General features: G+C 48.4%; 1 protein-coding gene across 5 annotated transcripts in view; it reads left to right on the top strand.

The window, feature by feature from the left end:
• Positions 1 to 24,839, top strand: part of LOC134927391 (ATP-binding cassette sub-family B member 5-like) — a 250,582-nt gene that overhangs the window by 108,093 nt on the left and 117,650 nt on the right. For all 5 annotated transcript variants that reach the window (XM_063921770.1, XM_063921765.1, XM_063921768.1 and 2 more), the window contains 6 exons: positions 16,512 to 16,554; positions 16,675 to 16,866; positions 17,143 to 17,314; positions 22,472 to 22,596; positions 22,967 to 23,141; positions 24,073 to 24,186. In XM_063921770.1, coding sequence (XP_063777840.1) covers positions 16,512 to 16,554; positions 16,675 to 16,866; positions 17,143 to 17,314; positions 22,472 to 22,596; positions 22,967 to 23,141; positions 24,073 to 24,186 — 821 coding nt within the window. The remainder of the gene's footprint in view (positions 1 to 16,511; positions 16,555 to 16,674; positions 16,867 to 17,142; positions 17,315 to 22,471; positions 22,597 to 22,966; positions 23,142 to 24,072; positions 24,187 to 24,839) is intronic.

Here is a 24,839-nt window from a genome sequence, read left to right on the forward strand (position 1 = left end):
AGTTTCAGACGCTGCCGTTTGGTTTGTCCACGGCACCTCGGGTCTTTACAAAGGTAATGGCCGAGATAATATTTCTTCTTCGAAGAAAAGGCGTATTAATTATCCCATACTTGGACGATCTCCTAATAAGGGCAAGGTCCAGAGAACAGCTAGAGATGGGTTTAGCACTATCTCAAGAGGTGCTAAAGCAGCACGGATGGATTCTGAATATTCCAAAATCCCAATTAATGCCGACAACTCGTCTGCTGTTCCTGGGGATGATTCTGGACACAGTTCAGAAAAGGTTTTTCTTCCCGAAGAAAAAGCCAAGGAGTTATCTGACCTGGTCAGGAACCTCCTAAAACCAGGAAAGGTGTCTGTACATCAATGCACAAGAGTCCTGGGAAAAAAAAATGGTAGCTTCTTACGAAGCAATCCCTTTCGGCAGATTCCATGCAAAGGGATCTGTTGGACAAATGGTCAGGGTCGCATCTTCAGATGCACCTGCGGATAACCCTGTCGCCGAGGACAAGGGTATCCTTTCTGTGGTGGTTGCAGGAGGCTCATCTATTGGAGGGCCGCAGATTCGGCATGCAGGATTGGATCCTGGTGACCACGGGTGCCAGCCAGAGAGGCTGGGGAGCAGTCACACAGGGAAGAAATTTCCAGGGAGTGTGGTCGAGCCTGAAAAAGTCTCTTCACATAAGCATTCTGGAACTAAGAGCAATCTACAATGCTCTAAGCCAGGCGGAACCTCTGCTTCAAGGAAGACCGGTGTTGATCCAGTCGGACAACATCACGGCAGTCGCCCATGTAAACAGACAGGGCGGCACAAGAAGCAGGAGGGCAATGGCAGAAGCTGCCAGGATCCTTCGCTGGGCGGAGAATCACGTGATAGCACTGTCAGCAGTATTCATCCCGGGCGTGGACAACTGGGAAGCAGACTTCCTCAGCAGACACGACCTTCACCCGGGAGAGTGGAGACTTCATCCAGAAGTTTTCCACATGCTATTAAACCGTTGGGTAAAACCAATGGTGGACATGATGGCGTCTCGCCTCAACAAAACACTGGACAGGTATTGCGCCAGGTCAAGAGATCCGCAGGCAATAGCTGTGGACGCGCTGGTAACACCTTGGGTGTACCAGTCGGTATATGTGTTTCCTCCTCTGCCTCTCATACCAAAGGTATTGAGGATTATACGGCAAAGTGGAGTAAGACTAGTGGCTCCGGATTGGCCAAGAAGGACTTGGTACCCGGAACTTCAAGAGATGGTCACGGACGATCCGTGGCCTCTACTTCTGAGAAGGGACCTGCTTCAGCAGGGTACTTGTCTTTTTCAAGACTTACCGCGGCTGCGTTTGACGGCATGGCGTTTGAATGCCAGATCCTAAAAGGAAAAGGCATTCCAGAAGAAGTCATTCCTACCTTGATAAAGGCAAGGAAGGAAGTCACCGCGAAGCTTTATCGCCGTATTTGGCGAAAATATGTTGCGTGGTGCGAGCAGCGGAGTGCTCCGATGGAGGAATTTCAACTGGGTCGTTTTCCTACATTTCCTGCAATCAGGATTGTCTATGGGTCTCAAATTGGGATCTATTAAGGTTCAAATTTCGGCCCTATCAATATTCTTCCAAAAAGAATTGGCCTCAGTCCCTGAGGTCCAGATTTTTATCACAGGAGTACTGCATATACAGCCTCCTGTGGTGCCTAAGGTGGCACCGTGGGATCTAAATGTAGTTTTAGATTTCCTCAAATCAAATTGGTTTGAACCACTAAAGAAGGTGGATTTGAAATATCTCACATGGAAAGTGACTATGTTACTGGCCCTGGCTTCGGCCGGGAGAGTATCTGAACTGGCGGCTTTGTTTTATAAAAGCCCTTATTTAATTTTCCATTCGACATAGGGCAGAGCTGCGGACGCGTCCGCATTTTCTCCCTAAGGTGGTATCAGCGTTTCACCTGAACCAGCCTATTGTAGTGCCTGCGGCTACAGACGACTTGAAGGACTCCAAGTTGTTGGACGTTGTCAGAGCCTTAAAAATATACATTTAAAGGACGGCTGGAGTCAGAAAATCTGACTCGCTGTTTATACTGTATGCACCCAACAAGTTGGGTGCACCTGCTTCTAAGCAGTCGATTGCTCGTTGGATTTGTAACAAAATTCAACTTGTACATTCTGTGGCAGGCCTGCCACAGCCTAAATCTGTTAAGGCCCATTCCGCAAGGAAGGTGGGCTCATCTTGGGCGGCTGCCCGAGGGGTCTCGGCATTACTACTCTGCCGAGCAGCTACGTGGTCAGGGGAGAACACGTTTGTAAATTTTTACAAATTTGATACCCTGGCAAAGGAGGACCTGGAGTTCTCTCATTCGGTGCTGCAGAGTCATCCGCACTCTCCCGCCCGTTTGGGAGCTTTGGTATAATCCCCATGGTCCTTTCAGGAACCCCAGCATCCACTTAGGACGATAGAGAAAATAAGAATTTACTTACCGATAATTCTATTTCTCGGAGTCCGTAGTGGATGCTGGGCGCCCATCCCAAGTGCGGATTATCTGCAATACTTGTACATAGTTATTGTTAACTAATTCGGGTTATTGTTTAGGAAGCCATCTTTCAGAGGCTCCTCTGTTATCATACTGTTAACTGGGTTTAGATCACAAGTTGTGCGGTGTGATTGGTGTGGCTGGTATGAGTCTTACCCGGGATTCAAAATCCTCCCTTATTGTGTACGCTCGTCCGGGCACAGTACCTAACTGGAGTCTGGAGGAGGGTCATAGGGGGAGGAGCCAGTACACACCACCTGACCTGTAAAAGCTTTACTTTTGTGCCCTGTCTCCTGCGGAGCCGCTATTCCCCATGGTCCTTTCAGGAACCCCAGCATCCACTACGGACTCCGAGAAATAGAATTATCGGTAAGTAAATTCTTATTTTATTATGACAACTCCGCAACACAGCAGCAGTAAAAGAAAACGTAAAAGTCAGCAAAGAATAAATACAGTTCCTGGATACTACAGGATGGCAGGAGCCACAGGGCACTGGTAGTGTGAGATAGTTCTTATGATCTTCTAGATGGAAAGTCCTTACCAGGCCCGACTGTAGCAATGGAGATAACCCAGGATTGTGCCAGCTGGTGTTCCAGGAAAAGCTGGGTTGCTGAAGATAAAACAGCTGCTGTGGATACTGGCTGGAACCAGACTGTTGTTAGCACGGAGTGGATACTGGCTGGAACCAGTTAAATAATAAATGAACTTGGGAGCGATGAAATATGAACTGAAATGTAGAACTTGAGAGCGGAGAAATAATAATACCGGTGGAGAGTGGTAAAGTGTAGAAAGGACACCGGCCCTTTAAGGGAAGCTGTACTCTGCTGGAAGCTGAGCTGGAAGCAGGTAATGTTGTAGCTGGAAACAGATGAATCCACAATGGATTGGAGAGTCAGGCTACACCGCAGGTGGAATGCTGGTGCGGGTCTCTATGGTGGAAGTCTTGAGACAGGAGCTGGAACCTGGAAGACAATCACAGGAGAGAGACAAACAGGAACTAGGTTTGACAACCAAAGCACTGACGCCTTCCTTGCTCAGGCACAGTGTATTTATACCTGCAGCAAGGAAGGGATTGGCTAGGCAATTATGCAGATTAACAATACTGACAACAGATTGGAGGAAATGATCAGCTGACAGAATCCAAGATGGCTGCGCCCATGCAGACACTTGGAGGGAAGTTTGGTTTGTAATCCATGTGGTAATGAAAACAGTAATGGCGGCGCCGGCCACTGGAGACAGGAGACGCCAGGCTGACAAGTGCACATCCAACCACGCGGACACAGCGGAGGCCGCGGCTGACGTAATCGCCACTCTGACACTCTGCATGCAGAAGCTCAGGGATGGCGGCGGAGGCCGCGGGAGACGCCATGCCAGATGTAATAAGGCGTTACTGTGACAGCGTCTCAGAGAGACAGGAGAGGATGCAGGAATGTGAACATTAGGATAACAGATGGGATCCGGTCCTGGAGCGCTGAGCCAGCCGTAGGAGGCATCTGATGGGTAAGAAATGGCGTCCAGATACCCGGATCGTGACAGCATGTCTATGGTCATGATCGTAGCCCTGCAAAATTTTGCAGGGCTATGATCAACTCGGAATCACCCCCATGGTTTTGCCCAACTGCTATCAAATTTGACCCATAGGGGGTCATTCCGAGTTGATCGCTCGCTAGCTACTTTTAGCAGCCATGCAAACGCATAGTCACCGCCCGCAGGGGAGTGTATTTTCGCTGTGGAAGTGTGTAAACGCCTGTGCAGCTGAGTGGTACAAAAACATTTTGTGCAAAACAAGACCAGCCCTGTAGTTACTTATTCTGTGCGATGATTGCAGCGACGAAGGTCCCGGAATTGACGTCAGATACCCGCCCTGCAAACGCCTGGAAACGTCTGCATTTTCCCAAACACTCCCAGAAAACGGTCAGTTGACACCCATAAACGTTCTCTTCCTGTTAATCTCCTTGCGATTGGCTATGCGAATGGAATCTTTGCTAGATCCAGTGCACAGCAGCGCCCGTATGACACGGTTGCGCGTTGTGGCTCATAAACATGCACAGTTTTGACATTTTTTTACCTGATCGGTGCGCTGCGAAAATCGGCAGCAAGCGATCAATTCAGAATGACCCCCATAGTGAGCTGACAGCCTCACTGGGGCTGTACAGCTAAGGGTGTGCTGGTGTTCTTCTCTCTCTAAGGGGGTCAATCCAACCCGATCGCACGCTGCAGTTTTTCACAGCCGTGCGATCGTGTCCAGAATGCACATGCGCTGCGGCTGCAATGCGCAGGCGCGTCACTTCCCGGTGACGGGGAATGTCAGGCGAATGTTCTAACGAAGATTTCGATCACAGTGGCGATCGCAAGGTGACTGACAGCAGGAAGGCGTTCCGGGGTGGCAACTGACCGTTTTCTGGGAGTGGAGAGGAAAACACAGTCGTGTGCAGGCATTTGCAGGGCGGGTGTCTGAATTCTGGGACCTGACAGGCTGCAGTGATCGCAGTGGCTGAGTAAGTTCAAAGCTACTCAGAAACTGCACAAAATGTTTTTGTACAGATCCCCTGCACAAGTGTTCGCACACTTTCACAGCTAAAATACACTCCCCCATAGGTGGTGACTATCTGATCGCATGGGCTACAAAAAGTTGCAGCATGCGATCAACTCAGAATGACCCCTGTGTCTCCTCTCACATACAGTAGGGCAGGCTTGCAATATAACTGTCTGTGTGTATGTGTATGTTATTGTGCTTACTGTGAAACATGGGTAAACACAAGCTGTGCAGTGTACTGTATGCCACACCAGATTCTGTCCATTATCTACTGATTCTTTTTCCTGTGAACAATGCAGCCAGTCCTCACAAATCAGTGAAGGAGCTGGGGGAGAGGGTCCAGAGCCCCACTGGTTAGAGTCTCTTAAAACTATGATGTCAGATATGTCATCCCAGCTCACTGCTAATGTGCAGAAGACTCAGCTACTACAACAAGCTGTTGCAGATTTAGCTGCAAGGGCAGATGCAGCCCAGCCCCCCTCTCTAATGCAGGTCCACAGAAGCGTGGATTACCTGCTCTACTCTCTGATACAGATGATGATATACAGGAGGATGGGGGTGACTTGGATCCCATTAGTGGGGATCATGATTATGCTCAAGGTATTGAACCCCTAATTCTGGCTATACGGGATGTGTTAAAGCTCCCTCTAGAGGACGCTGCGTCACAGCAGTTGTTTTTCTTTATACAAAACAAGCCTAGTGTAACTTTTCCTGACTCTACAGAGTTAGATGACCTGTTCAAGCTGGCCTGGAAAAATCCAGGCAAAAAAATTGTCCAAAAAATGTTTGCGCACTTTCCCATTTGCTCCTGAAGGTAGGAAATTCTGGGAGGAACCCCCTGGGGTTGATGTATCAGTCTCACGCCTGTCCAAAAGGCAGTGCTGCCTGCCCCGGGCTCCTTTACCATGAAGGATCCTGGGGATAGGAAGATAGAGACTACACTCAAATCTATTTACATGGCAGCAGGTGCATCACAAAGGCCGGTCATTGCAGGTTGCTGGATGACCCATGCCATTCATTCAGGGGGGCCTCTCGGCGGATATGCCCTTGCTCACTATGTTAACCCTCCTAAAACACATTCAGGACACTAAACGTGTCCTCTGTGATTCGCTCAAGGAGATGGGGAACATAAATGCTAGGACTTCTATCATGGCAGTGTCGGCACGCAGGGCCTTGTGGTTGCGTCAGTGGATTGCGGATGCAGAATCCAAACGTAGTGTGGAATTCCTCCCCTTTTCTGGGGAATGGCTTTTTAGAATTGAATTGGATACCTGGATTTCCAAAGCTACGGCTGGGAAATCCACGTTTCTCCCCTCTGGGGCCCCGCCGGCGAGACGCTCCTACCCGGGGCCGTCTGTCCAGTCCTTTCGGTCTCACAGATTTCGATCTAAGGCCAGAGGTGCCTCCAATGCGACTAGAGGCACCATAGGTAAGTCCAGAAAGCCTACAATCACCAGCTCTCGGGACCAGTCAACCACTTCTGCTTCCGCTAAGGCCTCAGCATGATGGGGCCCACCCACCTCAAGGGGATCTTGAGGTGGGAGCTCGACTGTGTCACTTCAGCCGCATCTGGGAGACATACTGCTAGGATACCTGAGTCAGAAATCTCGTTTCACAAGGCTACAAGCTGGAGTTTGGCAGTACTCCCCAATGATTTTTCAAATCAAGCTTACCGACTTTGGAGGATATACAAGTTACGTTGCAACAGGCCATCCAAAAGTTGGTCCAGTCCCACATCATTGTTCCAGTACCAATATCACAACGCGGAACAGGGTTTTACTCCAACATGTTTGTGGTGCCGAAACCGGACGGTTCGGTAAGGCCCATTTTGAATCTGAAATCCTTGAATCCTTATCTGAAGGTGTTCAAGTTCAAAATGGAATCCCTTCGAGCAGTGATTGCGGGCCTGGAATAACAGGAATTCATGGTCTCCTTGGATATCAAGGAATCCTACTACCATATTCCAATTTGGCCGCCTCATCAGGCGTACCTGCGGTTTGCCCTGCTGGACAATCACTTCCAATTCCAGGCACTACCCCTCGGCCATTCTACTGCCCCAAGGGTATTCATGAAGGTGATGGCAGAAATGATGTTCCAACCCCAGGCCCAGGGAGTCAATGTTGTCCCTTACCTGGATAATCTTCTGATAAAAGCAAGATCCAGGGAGCTTTTATTGCTCCATATCCAACTTCTGTCACACCATGGGTGGATTCTCAACTTACAGAAGTCCCACCTGGAACCAACTCAGAGGCTCCTGTTCCTGGGGATGTTGCTAGATACTGTGGTCCAAAAGGTGTTCCTACCAGAGGACAAGGCAAAAACACTTCAGGAGATGGTCCGCATGGTACTCCAACCTACTCGAGAGTTCATCCATCTTTGCATAAGATTGTTGGGAAAGATGGTCACCTCATACGAGGCGATCTAGTATGGGAGGTTCCATGCCAGAACTTTTCAGTTGGATCTCCTGAACAAGTGGTCCGGATCACAAATCCAGATCACAAATGCACCAGATGATTCGGCTTTCACCTCAGGCCAGGATTTCCCTCCTTTGGTGGCTACAGGCCTCCAATCTCCTGGAAGGCCGGAGTTTCGGGATTCATTATTGGACCCAACTCACGAAGTATATGAGTCTAAGGGGATGGGGAGCTGTCACCCAAGGGGCGCAGTTCCAGGGCAGGTGGTCAACCCATGAAAGCCTCCTTCTGATCAAAATTCTGGAACTTCGGGCGATCTACAATGCTCTGCTTCAGGCCTTTCCTCTGCTCAAGGATCACGCGATCCAGGTACAGTCAGACAACACCACGGCGGTGGCATACATCAATCGACAAAGAGGGACAAAAAGCAGAGCCTGCATGCGAGAGGTGTCAAAGATCTTCCCCTGGGCGGAAAGAAATGCAAGAGCCATGTCAGCAATCTTAATTCTGGGTGTGGACAACTGGGAAGCAGACTTCCCGAGTCGTCACAATCTCCACCCGGGGGAGTGGGGTCTCCACCAGCAGGTGTTCCAGAAGGTCATCAACCGGTGGGGCTGCCCACAGATAGACATGATGGCTTCTCGTCTCAACAAGAAACTTCCCTGGTATTGATCATGAACCAGGACCCTCGGGCGAGGGCAGTGGATGCACTGGCGTCATCTTGGCCTTACCGGCTGGTCTACCTGTTTCCTCCGAGTCCATTGCTCCCAAGGGTGCTAAAGCGAATCAGGAAACAATGAGTCCAGGCAATTCTGATTGCCCTGGATTGGCCTCAGAGGGCGTGGTACGTGGACCTTCTGGACATGTCCGTCGAAGACCCTTGGACTCTTGGCCACTAAGAAGTGATCTTCAACAAGGACCGTTCGTCTACCTGGACTTACGGTGACTTTGTTTGACGGCATGGAGGTTGAGCGGAACATCCTAGCTCACAAGGGCCTTTCCAAAAAGGATATTGCTACCATGGTTCAGGCAAGAAAACCAGTGACGTCAAAGCACTATCATAACATCTGAAGGAGATATGTTGCTTGGTGCTAGGAGCACACGTATCCACCTGCTGAGTTTCACTTGGGACGTTTCTTACGATTCCTGCAAACTGGTGTGGATAAGGGCTTATGTCTGGGTTCCATTAAGGTCCAGATTTCAGCCCTCTCCATTTTCTTCCAGAAAAAATTGGCAGTGTTGCCAGAAGTTCAGACGTTCTTGCAAGGAGTACTTCACATTCAGCCTTTTGTGCCACCTACGGCACCCTGGGATTTGGATGTAGTGTTGGAATTTGTACAGTCCTCCTGGTTTGAACCTCTGATGATGGTAGAAGACAAGTACCTCACGTGGAAGACAGTGATGTTACTGACCCTGTCTTCTGCTTGACGTGTCTCAGAATTGGGGGCCTTATTGTGTAAAAGTCTGTACTTGGTCTTTTACGAGGACAGAACGGAGCTCAGGACTAGACAGCAGTTCCTGCCGAAGGTTGTCTTCGTGTTTCACCTGAATCAACCTATTGTGGATCTGTCCAGTTCTGACACTTTTGCTCCTCCGGAGGCATTGGATGCTGTGCGTGCCTTGAAAATCTACAGTATGTCAAGCGCACAGCTCAGATCAGAAAGATGGATTCCTTGTTCGTGCTCTATGATGCTCAGAAAAAAGGTTGTCCTGCTTCGAAGCAGTCCATTGCTTGTTGGATTAGGCTTGCTATCCAACAGGCCTATGTGTCGGCAGCCTTACCTGTTCATAAGTCTCTGAAGGCCCACTTTACAAGATCAGTGGGCTCTTCCTGGGAAGCTGCCCGTGGAGTCTCAGCCTTGCAACTATGCTGAGCTGCTATCTGGTCGGGGAAGAACACCTTTGTGAAGTTCTACAAATTTGATACCTTGGCAAAAGAGGATACCCAGTTTGGGAAGGTGGTCCTGCAGCAGTCTCCGCACGTTCCCGCCCCTTCTGGAAGCTTTGGGATGTGCCCATCATACTAGATTCCCCAATATCCCTTATAGATTTAAGAGAAAATAGGATTTTAATTGCCTACCGGTAAATCCTTTTCTCTTAGTCCATGAGGGATATTGGGCACCCGCCTCAGTGCGTTGACTTTTCTGCAGGTTCTTGTTATGTGGTTACCTGTTCAGTGGTTGCTGTTGTTGTTACCAGCCATTGCTAGTTGTTTTATGTTAGTGGTGTGCTGGTATGTAAATCTCACCACTCTTTGTTATCATATTTCCTTCTCTCATATATGTCCTTTCTCCTTCGGGCACATTTTTACCTATAACTGCCTGTGGGAGGGGGCAAAGAGGGGAAGAGCCAACACACCCAGTTGAAGAAATTTAAAGTGCGCTGGCTCCTTTGGATCCCGGCTATACCACATCGTACTAGATTCCCCTATATCCCTTATGGACTACGAGAAAAGGATTTACCGGTAGGTAATTAAAATCCATCTGCAGCCAGAGCCATGACCATTACTATCTGGACATGCACTCACTCCAACAGGTAAAGAGAAATTTTAAGGTGCCCTTATAACAGCCACTGCTATTAGGATTATTTCTGTTCTCAAAACAGGGGTATTAGCAAACCCCTAGATGCACCATAAAAGATAAAGAAAAAATAGAGAGCGCAAAACAACCTTGAAACTACTACAAATAAAAATTATTTAATATTGAGTTTTTTCTGGTATAAAATCAATACAATGTTTAAAAATCTATAACACACTTCATATCGGAACAACCAGCAAAATGTATCGAATAAACTGTTGTAATACAACTTGATACTGTAACAAATATATATCAATCACAGTTGAGTAGTGAATTATACTTATTGGTACTCCTAAACAAAGTGCATATAATTAGTATAGAAACAGTCTTCACAGACATGTGATATATACCGTTCTTTGGGTGATTTTGTGCACTTTATAGTGAATGAAGTGGGTCACAATTGCTGGCCAGCTTTAGATCCCTTTTTAAGGGAATGTCATGCACGACTCCTGCTACCTTTTGTGATGCCACCTAGACACCTGTAGGAAAGCTCCATACGTGCTCCGAGTGGTTATCGAACCCGTTAACACCAGGGCCAGTATTTACTAAAAATCTGAGTTTTGCCGATTTGTGTTTTTTTTCTAACTCCCAATCCGGGAATTCACTAAGCAGAAAACTCGGCAGTGTCTGGTCTATTTGTAATGGTTTGATTGGCAAAGTTCAGAAATACGAATGAATAGACCATCGGTCAAACGCGGCTGTTATGTCATACAATACGGGCATTCACTATTCATTCGTAAACTGCTTTTTCCAGTCGAGTTTGGATAACCATGCACGGATCAGTGAGATCTGTGCATGGTTATCTATGGGAAAGGGTCTGTTTAGTGTAAAAACAGAAAAAAAAATTGCGTGGGGTCCCCCCTCCTAAGCATAACCAGCCTCGGGCTCTTTGAGCCGGTCCTGGTTGACAAAATATGGGGGGGGAAATGACAGGGGTTCCCCCATATTTCATCAACCAGCACCGGGCTCTGCGCCTGGTCCTGGTTCCAAAAATACGGGGGACAAAAAGCGTAGGGGTCCCCCGTATTTTTTAAACCATCACCGGGCTCCACTAGCCAGGTACATAATGCCACAGCCGGGGACACTTTTATACTGGTCCCTGCGGCCCTGGCATTACATACCCAACTAGTCACCCCTGGCCGGGGTACCCTGGAGGAGTGGCAACCCCTTAAATCAAGGGGTCCCCCCCTCCAGCCACCCAAGGGCCAGGGGTGAAGCCCGAGGCTGTCCCCCCCATCCAAGGGCGGCGGATGGGGGGCTGATAGCCATGTGTAAAAAAATGTGAATATTGTTTTTAGTAGCAGTACTACAAGTCCCAGCAAGCCTCCCCCGCAAGCTGGTACTTGGAGAACCACAAGTACCAGCATGCGGTGGAAAACCTGGCCCGCTGGTACCTGTAGTACTACTACTAAAAAAATACCCCCAAAAAAACAGTGTCCTGTTTTTTTGAGGGGTATTTTTTTAGTAGTAGTACTACAGGTACCAGCGGGCCAGGTTTTCCACCGCATGCTGGTACTTGTGGTTCTCCAAGTACCAGCTTGCGGGGGAGGCTTGCTGGGACTTGTAGTACTGCTACTAAAAACAATATTCACATTTTTTACACATGGCTATCAGCCCCCCATCCGCCGCCCTTGGATGGGGGGACAGCCTCGAGCTTCACCCCTGGCCCTTGGGTGGCTGGAGGGGGGGACCCCTTGATTTAAGGGGTTCCCACTCCTCCAGGGTACCCCGGCCAGGGGTTAGTAGTTGGGTATGTAATGCCAGGGCCGCAGGGACCAGTATAAAAGTGTCCCCCGGCTGTGGCATTATGTACCTGGGTAGTGGAGCCCGGTGCTAGTTTCAAAAATAGGGGGGACCCCTACGCTTTTTGTCTCCCGTATTTTTGGAACCAGGACCAGGCGCAGAGCCCGGTGCTGGTTGATGAAATATGGGGGAACCCCTGTCATTTCCCCCCCCCCCCCATATTTTGTCAACCAGGACCGGCTCAAAGAGCCAGAGGCTGGTTGTGCTTAGGAGGGGGGACCCCACGCAATTTTTTTCTGATTTTTAACGACTCTAAACACCTTTTTAAGGTACACAATGAAGCCCTTCACGGATCTCACAGATCCGGCCGGGATTACTTGTGTTTTGTCAGGCAGTGTTTTACTCATCACTCCCGTAAAACACTGCCTAACATTACGAATCACATCGACATCGGAAAATACAAATTGAGAAAAGTCGGCAGCTTAGTGAATGATCATATCAGGATTCAAAAAGTTGCAGTAAAATGCACCCGATACCATTCGACTTCAAACACCCTTCAAAACGGCAAAAACACGAATCTTTGTAAATATACCCCCAGGTGTCCCGTGGAGCCGCTACCTCCGTATCCTGGATGTCAGCGCAGACCACTCAAGTCAGGACTTTAATCCGCCTCAATATCCATCACTGCCAGTAACTCGCACAACCGCGGTCTCCGTGTGACAGGAGAACCAGTGCAGGCGGCTCAAGGGGAGTGCTGTAACCGCTGATGGGTGATGATAGTCCCGTAGTGCCGTGGTCGCCATGTAAAGGAAAGACCGGTGCGGGCGGATCAATCACTCGGTAGTAACTGGTGGGTCCAATAGGTGTAATGGATAACAGAGATTGCAATCCCTGTTATCCATTACACCTATTGGACCCACCAGTTACTACCGAGTGATTGAGCCGCCCGCCCCGGTATTATTATTATGGGAGGTGAGGTTTTGTGGGATGATGATCAGCTCAGTCTTAGACATGTTACATTTAAAAAAGCGCTGGGACATCCAAGAAGAGATAGCAGAGAGACAGTTGGATACATGAGAGCGGAGAGCGGGGGAGAGGTCCGGGGTGAGAAAGGTAGATTTGAGCGTCATCAGCATAGAGATGATATTGGAAGTTAGAAGAACTAATGAGTTTCACCTAAAGAGGATGTATAGAGAGAGAAAAGGAGAGGACCAAGTCAGAGCCTTGGGGGACACTTACAGTTAGTGGTACTGTGGGAAGGTGGAGTCATGACAGGAGACAGAGAATGAACGGTCAGAGAGGTAGGAAGACAGCCAAGAGAGGACAGTATCACGCAGACCAATGGAGTGAAGGATTTGCAGAGGAGAGGGTGGTCCACAATGTCAAAAGCAGCAGAGAGGTCCAGAAGAATAAGCAGAAAGTAGTGGCCCTTAGATTTGGAGTTTGGAGGCAAAAGGGAGGAGAGAGATGGGTTGGTAGTTGGAGAGAGTGTTTGGATTAAGGGTGGGTTTTATAAGAATAGGAGAGACAATTGCATGCTTGAAGGCATCGGGGACAGTGCCTGATGAGAGGGAGAGATTGAGAAGGTGGGCAAGATAGGAACAGGCAGAAGCACAGAGGTAGCAGAGGATTCGGGAGGGGATAGGGTCAAGTGGGGAGGTGGTGGTAAGGGAAGGAACAGATGAGGGCCATGACTTCCTCACCAGTTACATGGGAGAATGATGTCAGAGTTGGTGAGAGGGGTGGTAAGGGAGAGCAGGTGGCTGGGGTCAATTTTGAATGTGAAGTAAATGGCAAAATGAAGAGCAGGGAGTGAGGAGGGGAAACAAGGTGGAGGTGGGCAGAGGAGTGAGTTGAGAGTGGCAAAGAGGCACCGTGGTTTGGAAAACTGGGAGGAGATGAGATTCTAAAGCATGACTGTTTAGCGAGTGAAAGAGCAGTACTGAAGGACGAGAACATAATTTTGAAATGGAGGAAGTCCATTTCCTCCAGTGTCGCTCAGCAGTACGTGAGCATTTTTGCAGATATCTGGTGCATTTGGTGTGCCAGGATTGGGGTGTTAATTTGTGAGAGTGAATAGTGGTTGGTGGAGTGACAGAGTCAAGTGCAGAAGTAAGTGATGCACTGTATAGGGAAGTGGCTTGTTATGGGCATGAGAGAGAGAGAGAGAGAGAGAGAATATGAGAAAGAGGTGAGTCAATCAGAGATGATAGGCTTAGTGATGGTAGCCTTAGGAGGTAGAGAGATAAGTTAAAGGAGAGCAGGTGGTGGTCAGAGAGGGGAAATGGGGAGTTGGAGAAATCAGAAATATTACAACAGTGAATGAAGACCAGATACAGTATGATCCCATTCACATGGGAGGGTGAGGAGGTCCACTGGGAGAGACCAAGTGAAGATGTGAGGTTAAGGAGTTTGGAGGCAGGGGATTTTGTGAGGATATTTATAGGGATGTTGAATTCGCCTAGGATAATGGAGGGAATGTCAGAAGAAAGGAAGCCAGGAAGCAAAGTTGTAGAGTAATTTGGAGGCAATGCCAGGGGGGCAGTAAATGACAGCCAGGACTGGTGCTAGGGTATTCGACATGACCCCTACCCCCTGCAAACTCTAAATTTGTTACCTCCCTCCAATACTTTATAAAGGAACAGTGGGCCTAATTCAGACCTGATCACTAGGCTGCATTTTCGTACAGCCTGCGATCAGGTCTGAACTGCGTATGCAACGCAATGCGCAGGCGTGTCGGTCCGCAGTGCCGGGGAGCACCGGGGAGCGCTGGGCAGCGATGGGATGGTTTGAGAAGAGCGATCGCACAGGCGATCGCAAGGTGACTGACAGGAAGAGGCCGTTTGTGGGTGGCTACTGACCGTTTTTAAGGAGTGTCCGGAGAAACGCAGGAGGGACCAGGAATTTGAAGGGAGGGTTTCTGATGTCAGAGCCGGCCCGGATCATCGCACTGGAAGAGTAAGTCCTGGGCTGTGCAGAGACTGCACAAAGTTCTGTTTGTGCAGCTCTCTTGCTCATGCGATTGCACCCCTGCATAGCAAATTCCCTCTCCCCCTGTAGGTGGCGACTACCTGATCGCAGGGATGCAAAAAACGCACCCTAGTGATCAGGTCTGAATTAGGCCTAGTGTGCTCCAAAGGCGTGTTCTGGGAAAAGGGGAGTGGTCTCATAAGGAAGGGGCATGAACACACGATAGAACCCCCAATTCAAATTATTCCATACAGTAATCTTATTCACAGTACACTACACGTAGCACCCGATTCACATTATACCACATAGTATTTTCCCTTACACATAATGCCCACAGCAGTAGTGCCGCTTATATACCTAATGCCCACAGTAGTATTGCGACTTATATACCTAATGCCCACAGTAGTAGTGCCGCTTATATATCCAAATGTCTTGAGTAGAGCTGCTTATATACATAATGCCCATAGTAATAGTGCCACTTACTATATATACATAATGCCCATAGTAGTGTTGCTTATATACATTATGCCCATAGTAGTAGTGCCATTTATATACGGAATGCCCATAGTAATAGCACCGATTATGGGCCTAATTGAGACTCGATCGCTGCTGTGCGTTTTCGCACAGCGAACGATCGGGTCTGTACTGCGCATGCGTATGCACCACAATGCGCATGCGCGTCGGACGACTGTATCGGGCATTGGTGCACACCGACCAGATGGGGGTAAACAGCGATCGCACTGGCGATCATAAGGTGACTGACAGGAAGAGGCCGTTTGTGAGTGGCAACTAACCGCTTTCAGGGAGTGTCCGGAGAAACGCAAGAGGGACCAGGCATTTAAAGGGAGGGTTTCTGACGTCAACTCCGGCCCCAATCATCGCACTGGTAGAGTAAGTCCTGGGCTGTACAGAGACTGCCAAACTTCTGTTTGTGCAGCTCTCCTGCACATGCGATCGCACCCCTGCGCAGCGAATTTGCCCTCCCCCTGTACCTGATCGCAGGGATGAAAAAAACACACCTTAGCGATCAGGTATGAATTAGGCCCTATATACATTATGCCCACAGTAGAAGTGCCGCTTGCACATTATGCCCACAGTAGTAGTGCCACTTGTACATTTTGCCACATAGACACAGCACTGCACTTACATGATGCCCCCACTTCTGCTCCCACCACTGTCCAACAGCTCCTCGGCAACTCTCTGATTTCTCTTGATACCCCTTACACAGTAGTACAGCCTTCGCCTCCTCCCAGTCATGCGGTGTGATGGAGCTCTGCCTCCAGCATTTTCCTCCATACTCTGAGCGGAGCGGAAGCCGTTGGCAGGGTGAACAGGGATGAGCGAGATCAGCAGCTTGTTGCTCAGGAAAACTGCTGTCAGCCGGCACAACAGCAAGCTGGCAGCATACGGGGGAGAGTGCGTCTCATACCCGGTGCCTACCTGCGTTGCATAGCTCCACTGAGCGGGTAGTGCCGGGCCTGATGACAACTACTCTAAGATGGAACACAATGCAACACAATATACACATGTAAGGGTGTATACATGTTTGTTTTCTATATTTTCACCAAAATAGTATTTTAATTAAAAAAATGATGTATTAAAGTATGTATTTGAAATTTTGAGAGTTAAAATATACTGTACTTGTCCAAACAATAATGCAATCACAATGAGTAATAAAACATTTGGGTACGTAATATAATCTACATTTGAAACAAAACAGTAACATTTTCTTTTCTATTATTATTTTGAAACAGCTGAATGTCTTCAGTTCAAACCACTGTCTGAGCAGATGTCTGAGTAAGTTTATCAGTGCTAACACATGGTTGTGTATGACCTAAGTTATTTACGCTTGATTTCTGCACCACTTTCTTACATGTGTATTGTGGAGTGTTATGAGGTTGCTACATTTCTCCCCAGGTTTTCCTTGTACTATGCTGGAATAGGAGTTGCTGTTATCATCTTTGGATACTTCCAGGTTTCTCTATGGGTTCTAGCTGCCGCCAGACAGACACGGAAAATGAGAAAACTGTTTTTCCATTCTGTATTATCCCAAGAAATGAGCTGGTTTGATGTCACCAAATCTGGAGAACTCAACACTCGTCTTACAGAGTAAGAGACCTAGGGGTATATTTACTAAAGTGTGGGTTTTTTTAAGTGGAGATGTTGCCCATAGCAACCAATCGTATTCTAGCTATTATCTTCTAGAAGATGCTCGATGAATAAAAAGTAGAATCTGGTTGCTATGGGCAACCTCTACACTTCTAAAAACCTGCAATTTAGTAAATAGACCCTACTGTATAGTCTAGCCTTGTCCAATGAGACTTTTATTCATAATTTATACATTACTTTACCATTATTGTTACTGATTGTGCTTTATTTTGCTAGGGATGTTAATAAAATCAATGATGGAATAGGAGATAAAGTTGGCCATCTTGTACAGAATTGTTCATCATGTGTGGCAGCACTAGTGATTGGGCTCGTCAAAGGTTGGAAGCTCGCACTGGTCATCTTGGCTACCAGTCCACTTGTAGCAATTTCAACTGCCATATGCTCCAAGGTAATGACTGTGACATGTTTGCATAAAGTGAATTACATGATGCTGTCATCTCCATTCTTCACTGTTGGTTTGGTGTTTCCTGGGCAATGAAAGGTTTGCTCCACACATAGCGTTTTGAATTGAGGCCAAAACACTCAATTTCTGTCTCATCTGACTACAAACCCTTATCCCACATTGTAGTAGGGTCGCACTGATGTTTCTTGCAAACTTCAGCCATGAATTGATGTGTTTTTTCTTCAGTAATGGCTTCTTCTCACCTACCCTTCCATACAGGCCAGCTGTTGCATCTACACTTTGTCCCGCTGTCCCACCCACGGGCTGCAGTGTCCCGCGGTGGGGAGGGGGGCAGTTGGGAGGCTCCTGTCCCGAGCAGCGGTGAAAAGACACTGCAAGCACGCTGTGTCTGTTCACTGGAAACAGTGGGATAGGGGGCATGCCGGCAGCTCACCAGGCTGACCCCTAAGTGATGAAAATGGGGGTGTGGCTTACGTTAAAGGCATCCCCGTGAAGCCACACACCCTTTTCACAGGCCATGCCCCCTTTTCGGGCAGGCGGTTACGCCGCGCGAGGAGTCCTGCATTTCAGCCTTCTGATGTTGGGTATGATATTGTGTGTAAGTATGGTGGTCTTTCTTCACTTCTCCCTCCTTTCAATATTTAATTAAATAAAGCTAACCCTTTCCCTGACAATGTGTTTCTGTGGGGGAGATGTACTTATAGCACATATTGTGCTGCTATAGTTCTTACTGCTTCGCCTCTTATCAAGGTGAAGCAAGAGCAACAATGTGGGTCATTCCGAGTTGATCGTAGCTGTGCTAAATTTAGCACAGCTACGATCAGGCACTCAGACATGCGGGGGGATGCCTAGTCCGCCCTGCATGCCAATGACGGATCCCCCCCCTTCCCCACAGAATTGCAAAAGCATCGCACAGCGGCGATGCTTTTGCATTTGAGGAGTAACTCCCATCCAGCGCAGCTCCTGCGGCTGGCCAGGAGAACCTCTTCGCTGCCCGGGTCGCGGTGGCTGCGTGTGGTGTCACGCAGCTGCCGCAGCCCGCCCCCCCAACGGTCTGGCCATGCCTGCGTTGGCCAGGCCACGCCCCCTATACGGCGGCTTAACGCCGCCGTACAGCACCCTCCCGCCCAGTGACCGCCTCTGCCTACCAATCAGGCAGAGGCGATCGCTAGGCAGTGACGGCCTTTGGCCGTCTGGCATGCGCCTGCACACTGCGGCGCATGCGCATTTCCAACCCGATCGCTGCACTGCGATAAACTGCAGCGAGCGATCGGGTCGGAATGACCCCCATTGTCTTATCAAGGTGAAGCAGCATCAACAATGTCAAGATGTATTAACATTTCGGCCACCAGAGTGAAGGAGAGAAAAGTCCCCCCTCTGGCAACCTGCGCAAACCCACAGTTCAACACCAGCATTGCGTGTGACTCAAATTCACACCCTTAATATGCTCTAAATACTGCAGAGTAGAACATATAAAACCTTTCAGTGCTAAGGAAAAGAAAACGGCTCCTCAGAGCTAATAAAAAATGTGAATTAAAAAATATAATAAAAAAAATTGAGATATATAAATATATATATATATATATATATATATCAAACAAACACAAAACAAGGGCAGTCGGCACTTATATCAAAATGCTAAAATATTAAATACTGATTTGGCACAAAAAGTCATGACACAATACTGTGAAGAATATAATTACAACTATTTTAATATCTATATATATCAAGTTAATCAAGTTAATGTTATGCGGACTACAGTGTGCTATGGGCTATCTGATGGTTCTTGGTGACGTTCACGCAATTACCCTTGCCCAGCAGTCTTTTAGCCTCCTGCAGCCAAAGACTTTGCCTATAGCAGCCGCCTTTCCAAGGCAGATTAGGTCCACCCCGTACTCCAGGGCCGGCTCCAGGCACGTTTAACTAGAGCGGCCGCGCGGGGCGCCACCCTTAATGGGCGCCGCCATCTTTGTGCCTGGAGCCAGCCTGCAGTGCTTCCTGGCCTGAACTTTAACTCCTGTGTATGCGGCTGTGCGGCGCCGGCGTCTGACGTTAGACGCCGGCGCCGGGCAGCGCGCATAGTGTGCACACAGGAGTTTTAGAAGAGCCGCCCGCGTCCTCTGCGGCACTCACCCTCCCGCCACCACCGCAGGTATAAAGGAGTACTTTATGGATCGGGCACATTGTGGGGGCATATCTTGCACTGAGGGGGCATATCTTGCACTGTAGGGGCATATCTTGCACTGTGGGGGTATATCTTGCACTGCATATCTTGCACTGTGGGGGCATATCTTGCACTGTGGGGGCATATCTTGCACTGTGGGGGTATATCTTGCACTGTGGGGGCATATCTTGCACTGTGGGGGTATATCTTGCACTGTGGGAGTAATTATGTATCTGGAATTGTGGGTGCACATCTGCACTGTGGGTGGATTTATGTATCTGGCACCGTGGGGGGCATTTATGTATCAGGCACTGTGAGGGTATTTATGTATCTGGCACTGTGGGGGCATTTATGTATCTGGCACCGTGGGGGCATTTATGTATCTGGCACCGTGGGGACATTTATGTATCTGGCACCGTTGGGGCATTTATGTATCTGGCACTGTGGGGGCATTTATGTATCTGGCACCATGGGGGGATTTATGTATCTAGCACCGTTGGGGCATTTATGTATCTGGCACCGTTGGGGCATTTATGTATCTGGCACCGTTTGGGCATTTATGTATCTGGCACCGTTGGGGCATTTATGTATCTGGCACCGTGGGGGCATTTATGTATCTGGCACCGTGGGGGCATTTATGTATCTGGCACTGTGGGGGTATATCTGCACTGTGAGGGCATTAATGTATCTGGCACTGTGGGGGCATATCTGCACTGTGGGGGCATTTATGTATCTGGCATTGTGGGGGCATATCTGGCACTGAGGGGGTGAGTTTTAGAAGAGCCGCCCGCGTACTCGGCGGCACTCCCCCTCCCGCCACCACCACCGCAGGTATCATGGAGTAATCTTGCACTGTGGGGGTAATTATGTATATGGAATTTTGGGTGCATATCTGCACTGTGGGGGCATTTATGTATCTGGCACTGTGGGGGCATTTATGTATCTGGCACTGTGGGGGCATATCTGCACTGTGAGGGCATTAATGTATCTGGCACCGTGGGGGCATTTATATATCTGGCACCATGGGGGCATTTATGTATCTGGCACCGTGGGGGCATTTATGTATCTGGCACCGTTGGGGCATTTATGTATCTGGCACCGTGGGGGCATTTATGTATCTGGCACCGTGGGGGCATTTATGTATCTGGCACCGTTTGAGCATATATGTATCTGGCACCGTTTGGGCATTTATTTATCTGGCACCGTTGGGGCATTTATGTATCTGGCACCGTTGGGGCATTTATGTATCTGGCACCGTGGGGGCATTTATGTATCTGGCACTGTGGGGGTATATCTGCACTGTGAGCGCATTAATGTATCTGGCATTGTGGGGGCATATCTGGCATTGAGGGGGTGAGTTTTAGAAGAGCCGCCCATGTACTCGGCACCACCACCACAGGTATCATGGAGTAATCTTGCACTGTGGGGGTAATTATGTATCTGGAATGTTGGGTGCATATCTGCACTGTGGGAGCATTTATGTATCTGGCACTGTGGGGGCATTTATGTATCTGGCACTGTGCGGGCATATCTGCACTGTGAGGGCATTAATGTATCTGGCACTGTGTTGGGCATATCTGCGCTGTGGGGGCATTTATCCATCTGGAACTGTGTGGCCATTTATGTAGCTGGCACTGCTGGGGGGCATGTCACGTGTAGCTGGCACTGCTGGGGGGCATGTCACGTGTAGCTGGCACTGCTGGGGGGCATGTCATGTGTAGCTGGCACTGCTGGGGGGCATATCATGTAGTGTTCCCGCTAGGCGTCTGTGGCTCGGCAGTGTGTCTCAGTGCTCTACCTGGCGCAATGTGTCTAACGTGCTCTGCCTGGCGCAAAGTGTATAGGAGGTTCTACCTGGTGCAATGTGTATTAGCTGCACTACTGTGTGGTGTAATGTGAATTGCCACTATAATGTGGCCACGCACCTTCTCCACGAAGTAACTCCCCTAAATTTTTGCTGCGCGCCTTCGGCGCGCACTGTCCATGCTTTAGCGTGTGGAAATGGGAACAACAAGCATTACAGTATGTACATCATTTTGCCCACCTAACTTAAAAATGTGCCCTCCCTGTGATCAGCAACCTGCCCTAAAAAGTGAACACTATCATGTGTAGCTGGCACTGCTGGGAGTCATGTCACATGTAGCTGGCACTGCTGGGGGGCATGTCATGTGTAGCTGGCACTGCTGGGGGGCATGTCATGTGTAGCTGGCACTGCTGGGGGGCATATCATGTCTATCTGGCACTGCTGGAGGGCATATCATGTCTGTCTGGCACTGCACATTATGTGTATCTGGCACTATACTGGAGACATTGTGTGTATCTGGCACTATACTGGAGAGATTATGTGTAGCTGTTACTATACTGGAGACATTGTGTGTAAGGAAGACTACTCTGGCTGTTATGTGTAAGGCTGCTAATTGTGTGCGTAGAGGGGGTGTGAAAATATTAGTTTATAGTTTGATGATATGAAGTTACGCCCACTTTTCCAGGAGGCCACGCCCACTTTTCCAGGGGCGCGCATGGGGGTTGGGGGGGGGGGGGGGGGGCGCTTTTACATTTTCTCGCTCAGGGTGCTAGTAGGCCTGGAGCCGGCCCTGCCGTACTCAGATGCCTCCAGGTTTTATGTATAGGCAAGGCGGCTATTGGAGGCTGGGCAAGAGAGTAGGTTGCAGTACGGTGAGACATACACTGAACCCTGTCTAGATAACGCTGCACTACACGCGGACAGAGAGAAATAACCGAATGCACATGAGTGCAACAATGCATAGGTTGGAATATAATCTTAACACAATCAATATGTACTGTATATACTACAATGCACAGGGTGTTATTAGCAACAAGACCATATATACATGCAACAATGCACAGGATGGTATGAATAATAAATAATTTAGCAGTGAGTTCCCTGAGTGCACCTTGTTATCTGAATCTTCAAATTCACACTAGTCATGCTGTGCTTTATCGTTGTAATCCCTTAGATGGTGGTATCATTGACAAGCAAGGAGCTCTCAGCTTATGCAAAAGCCGGGGCCGTGGCTGAAGAAGTTCTCTCCTCAATACGGACAGTGGTGGCATTTGGAGGACAAGAGAGAGAAATGAAAAGGTTTTGGTCTTTTTTTTTATTTGCTATTACATGTAAAAGAGATTCACAATTAGAAGTGTTTTAGGGATGACTATCAAATGGTTTTCCATCAATGGTGCCATTTGTACTTTATATTGATGACAGGAAACCATAGACAGAAAACCATTGATAGGCATCAGTACTGTGGGTCAAGGGAAGTGGTGGGCCAATCAGAGAAGAGGGTGGGGCTAAGCACTGTGCAAAAAACAAACAAAACAGAATTGCCGGATCTCTACCATCATTAGCAGAGAAACATCGGACTTCCACCATCAACGGCAAAAACCATCAGCCACTGGTGACAAACCATCGATAGTTATTGTATCTTACAGTATGCCAATTTGTATATTTTCAGGTACACAAACAATTTAGGAGAGGCCAAACAAATTGGGATAAGAAAAGCTATTACTTCTCAGATGGCTGTTGGCTTTATGTATTTTTTTATATATGCCACCTATGGTCTTGGATTTTGGTATGGTACAACATTAATACTGGGAGGCGAAGGATATACCATTGGAAATACTCTTCTGGTAAGTTTAACATTTTAAATTAATTTATAAAAAAACATGCAATGATTTATATACAGTATAATCATCTCTGAATAAAAAAAACATAATATACTGTATATTATTTATTACCAGTTATTTATATAGCGCTCACATACTCCGTAGCGCTTTACAGATAATATTTGGCCATTCACATCAGTTCCTGCCCCAGTGGAGCTTACAGTCTAAATTCCATACCACATGCACATGCAGACACTTACACAAATGGGTTATTTATTTACTGGGAGCCAATTAACCTGCCAGTATATTTTTTGGATTGTGGGAGGAAACCGGAGTACCTGGAGGAAATCCATGCAAGTACGGGGAGAATGTACAAACTCCACACAGTTAGGGCCATGGTGGGAATCAAACCCATGACCTCAGTGCTGTGAAGCAGTAATGCTAACCATTACACTATCCGTACTGCCCTACGCATATATAATTTTTTATTTTTTTAATTACCAACATCAGTTTCCAGACTCTGCTACATGGGCTTATAATTTCATTTGGTGGAACATTAAAAACCGTACATAGGGGGTAATTCCAAGTTGATCGCAGCAGGAAATTTTTTAGCAGTTGGGCAAAACCATGTGCACTGCAGAGGGGGGGTGGGGGTTGCAGATATAACATTTGCAGAGAGAGTTAGATTTGGGTGGGTTATTTTGTTTCTGTGCAGGGTAAATACTGCCAGCTTTATTTTTACACTGCAATTTAGATTTCAGTTTGAATACACCCCACCCAAATCTAACTCTCTCTGCACGTGTTATATCTGCCTCCCCTGCAGTGCACATGGTTTTGCCCAATTGCTAACAAACTTGCTGCTGCGATCAACTCAGAATTACCCCCATACAGTGCACAGTTTTACATGTGAGATTAATTATTACCATCATTGGTTAATTTCATTCTATCCTTACAGGTTTTCTTCAGTGTGATCCTCAGCAGTTACTGCCTTGGCCAGGCGGCTTCTCACTTTGAAGCGTTTTCTGTGGCAAGAGGAGCTGCTTATAACATATTTAATATCATTGATCAGGTAAGACATAGGGGTGAATGTAGCAGCCTGTGACTTTCAGGCATCAGTGAGCAGTGAGCAGGGCCGGTTCTACGGCTTTTTGCGTCCCGGGCGGGCAATAGGGGCGTGGCTTCATACCGGGAGCGTGGTCAGTTACGCCCCCTGTTCAGTAGTAGCGCCGCTGAAATAATGTGCGGTGCGCGATGACGTCATCGCGCACCGCACAGTAAAGGTCCTCTCCACGAAGGGAAACTAGACACTACGCGTCTAGTTCCCTTCACAGCGGGCAGCGGCAGTGGGACAGAGCGGGCAGCGGGGCGCACAGCAGCAGCGGATCTTGCTATGGTGCGGCGCCCTCCGGAGGGCGCCAGCGCCCTCCGGAAGGCGGCGCCCCGGGCAAAAGTCCTGCTTGCCCGTGGCAAGATCCGCTACTGGCAGTGAGGTGCGGTGAGGACAGAGGCTGAGGAGGCACTGACTAGTATCAGAGACAGATTTACACACATATATGAGTTGGTGGTGAGTTTTGATCATAAAAATGATTAGAATCAGCCACGGCTCCGACTTACATCTAGTATGGGGGGCTGCAGCTACCCCCAACCCAGAGAGGAGAGGCGAAGGTAAGTCCCGGGTCCCGGCAATTGCGCAGTGGATCTGGCAGGTGCAAGGACCTGCGT

Source organism: Pseudophryne corroboree, chromosome 5 (assembly GCF_028390025.1).
Source record: "Pseudophryne corroboree isolate aPseCor3 chromosome 5, aPseCor3.hap2, whole genome shotgun sequence".
Lineage (NCBI taxonomy): Eukaryota > Metazoa > Chordata > Amphibia > Anura > Myobatrachidae > Pseudophryne > Pseudophryne corroboree.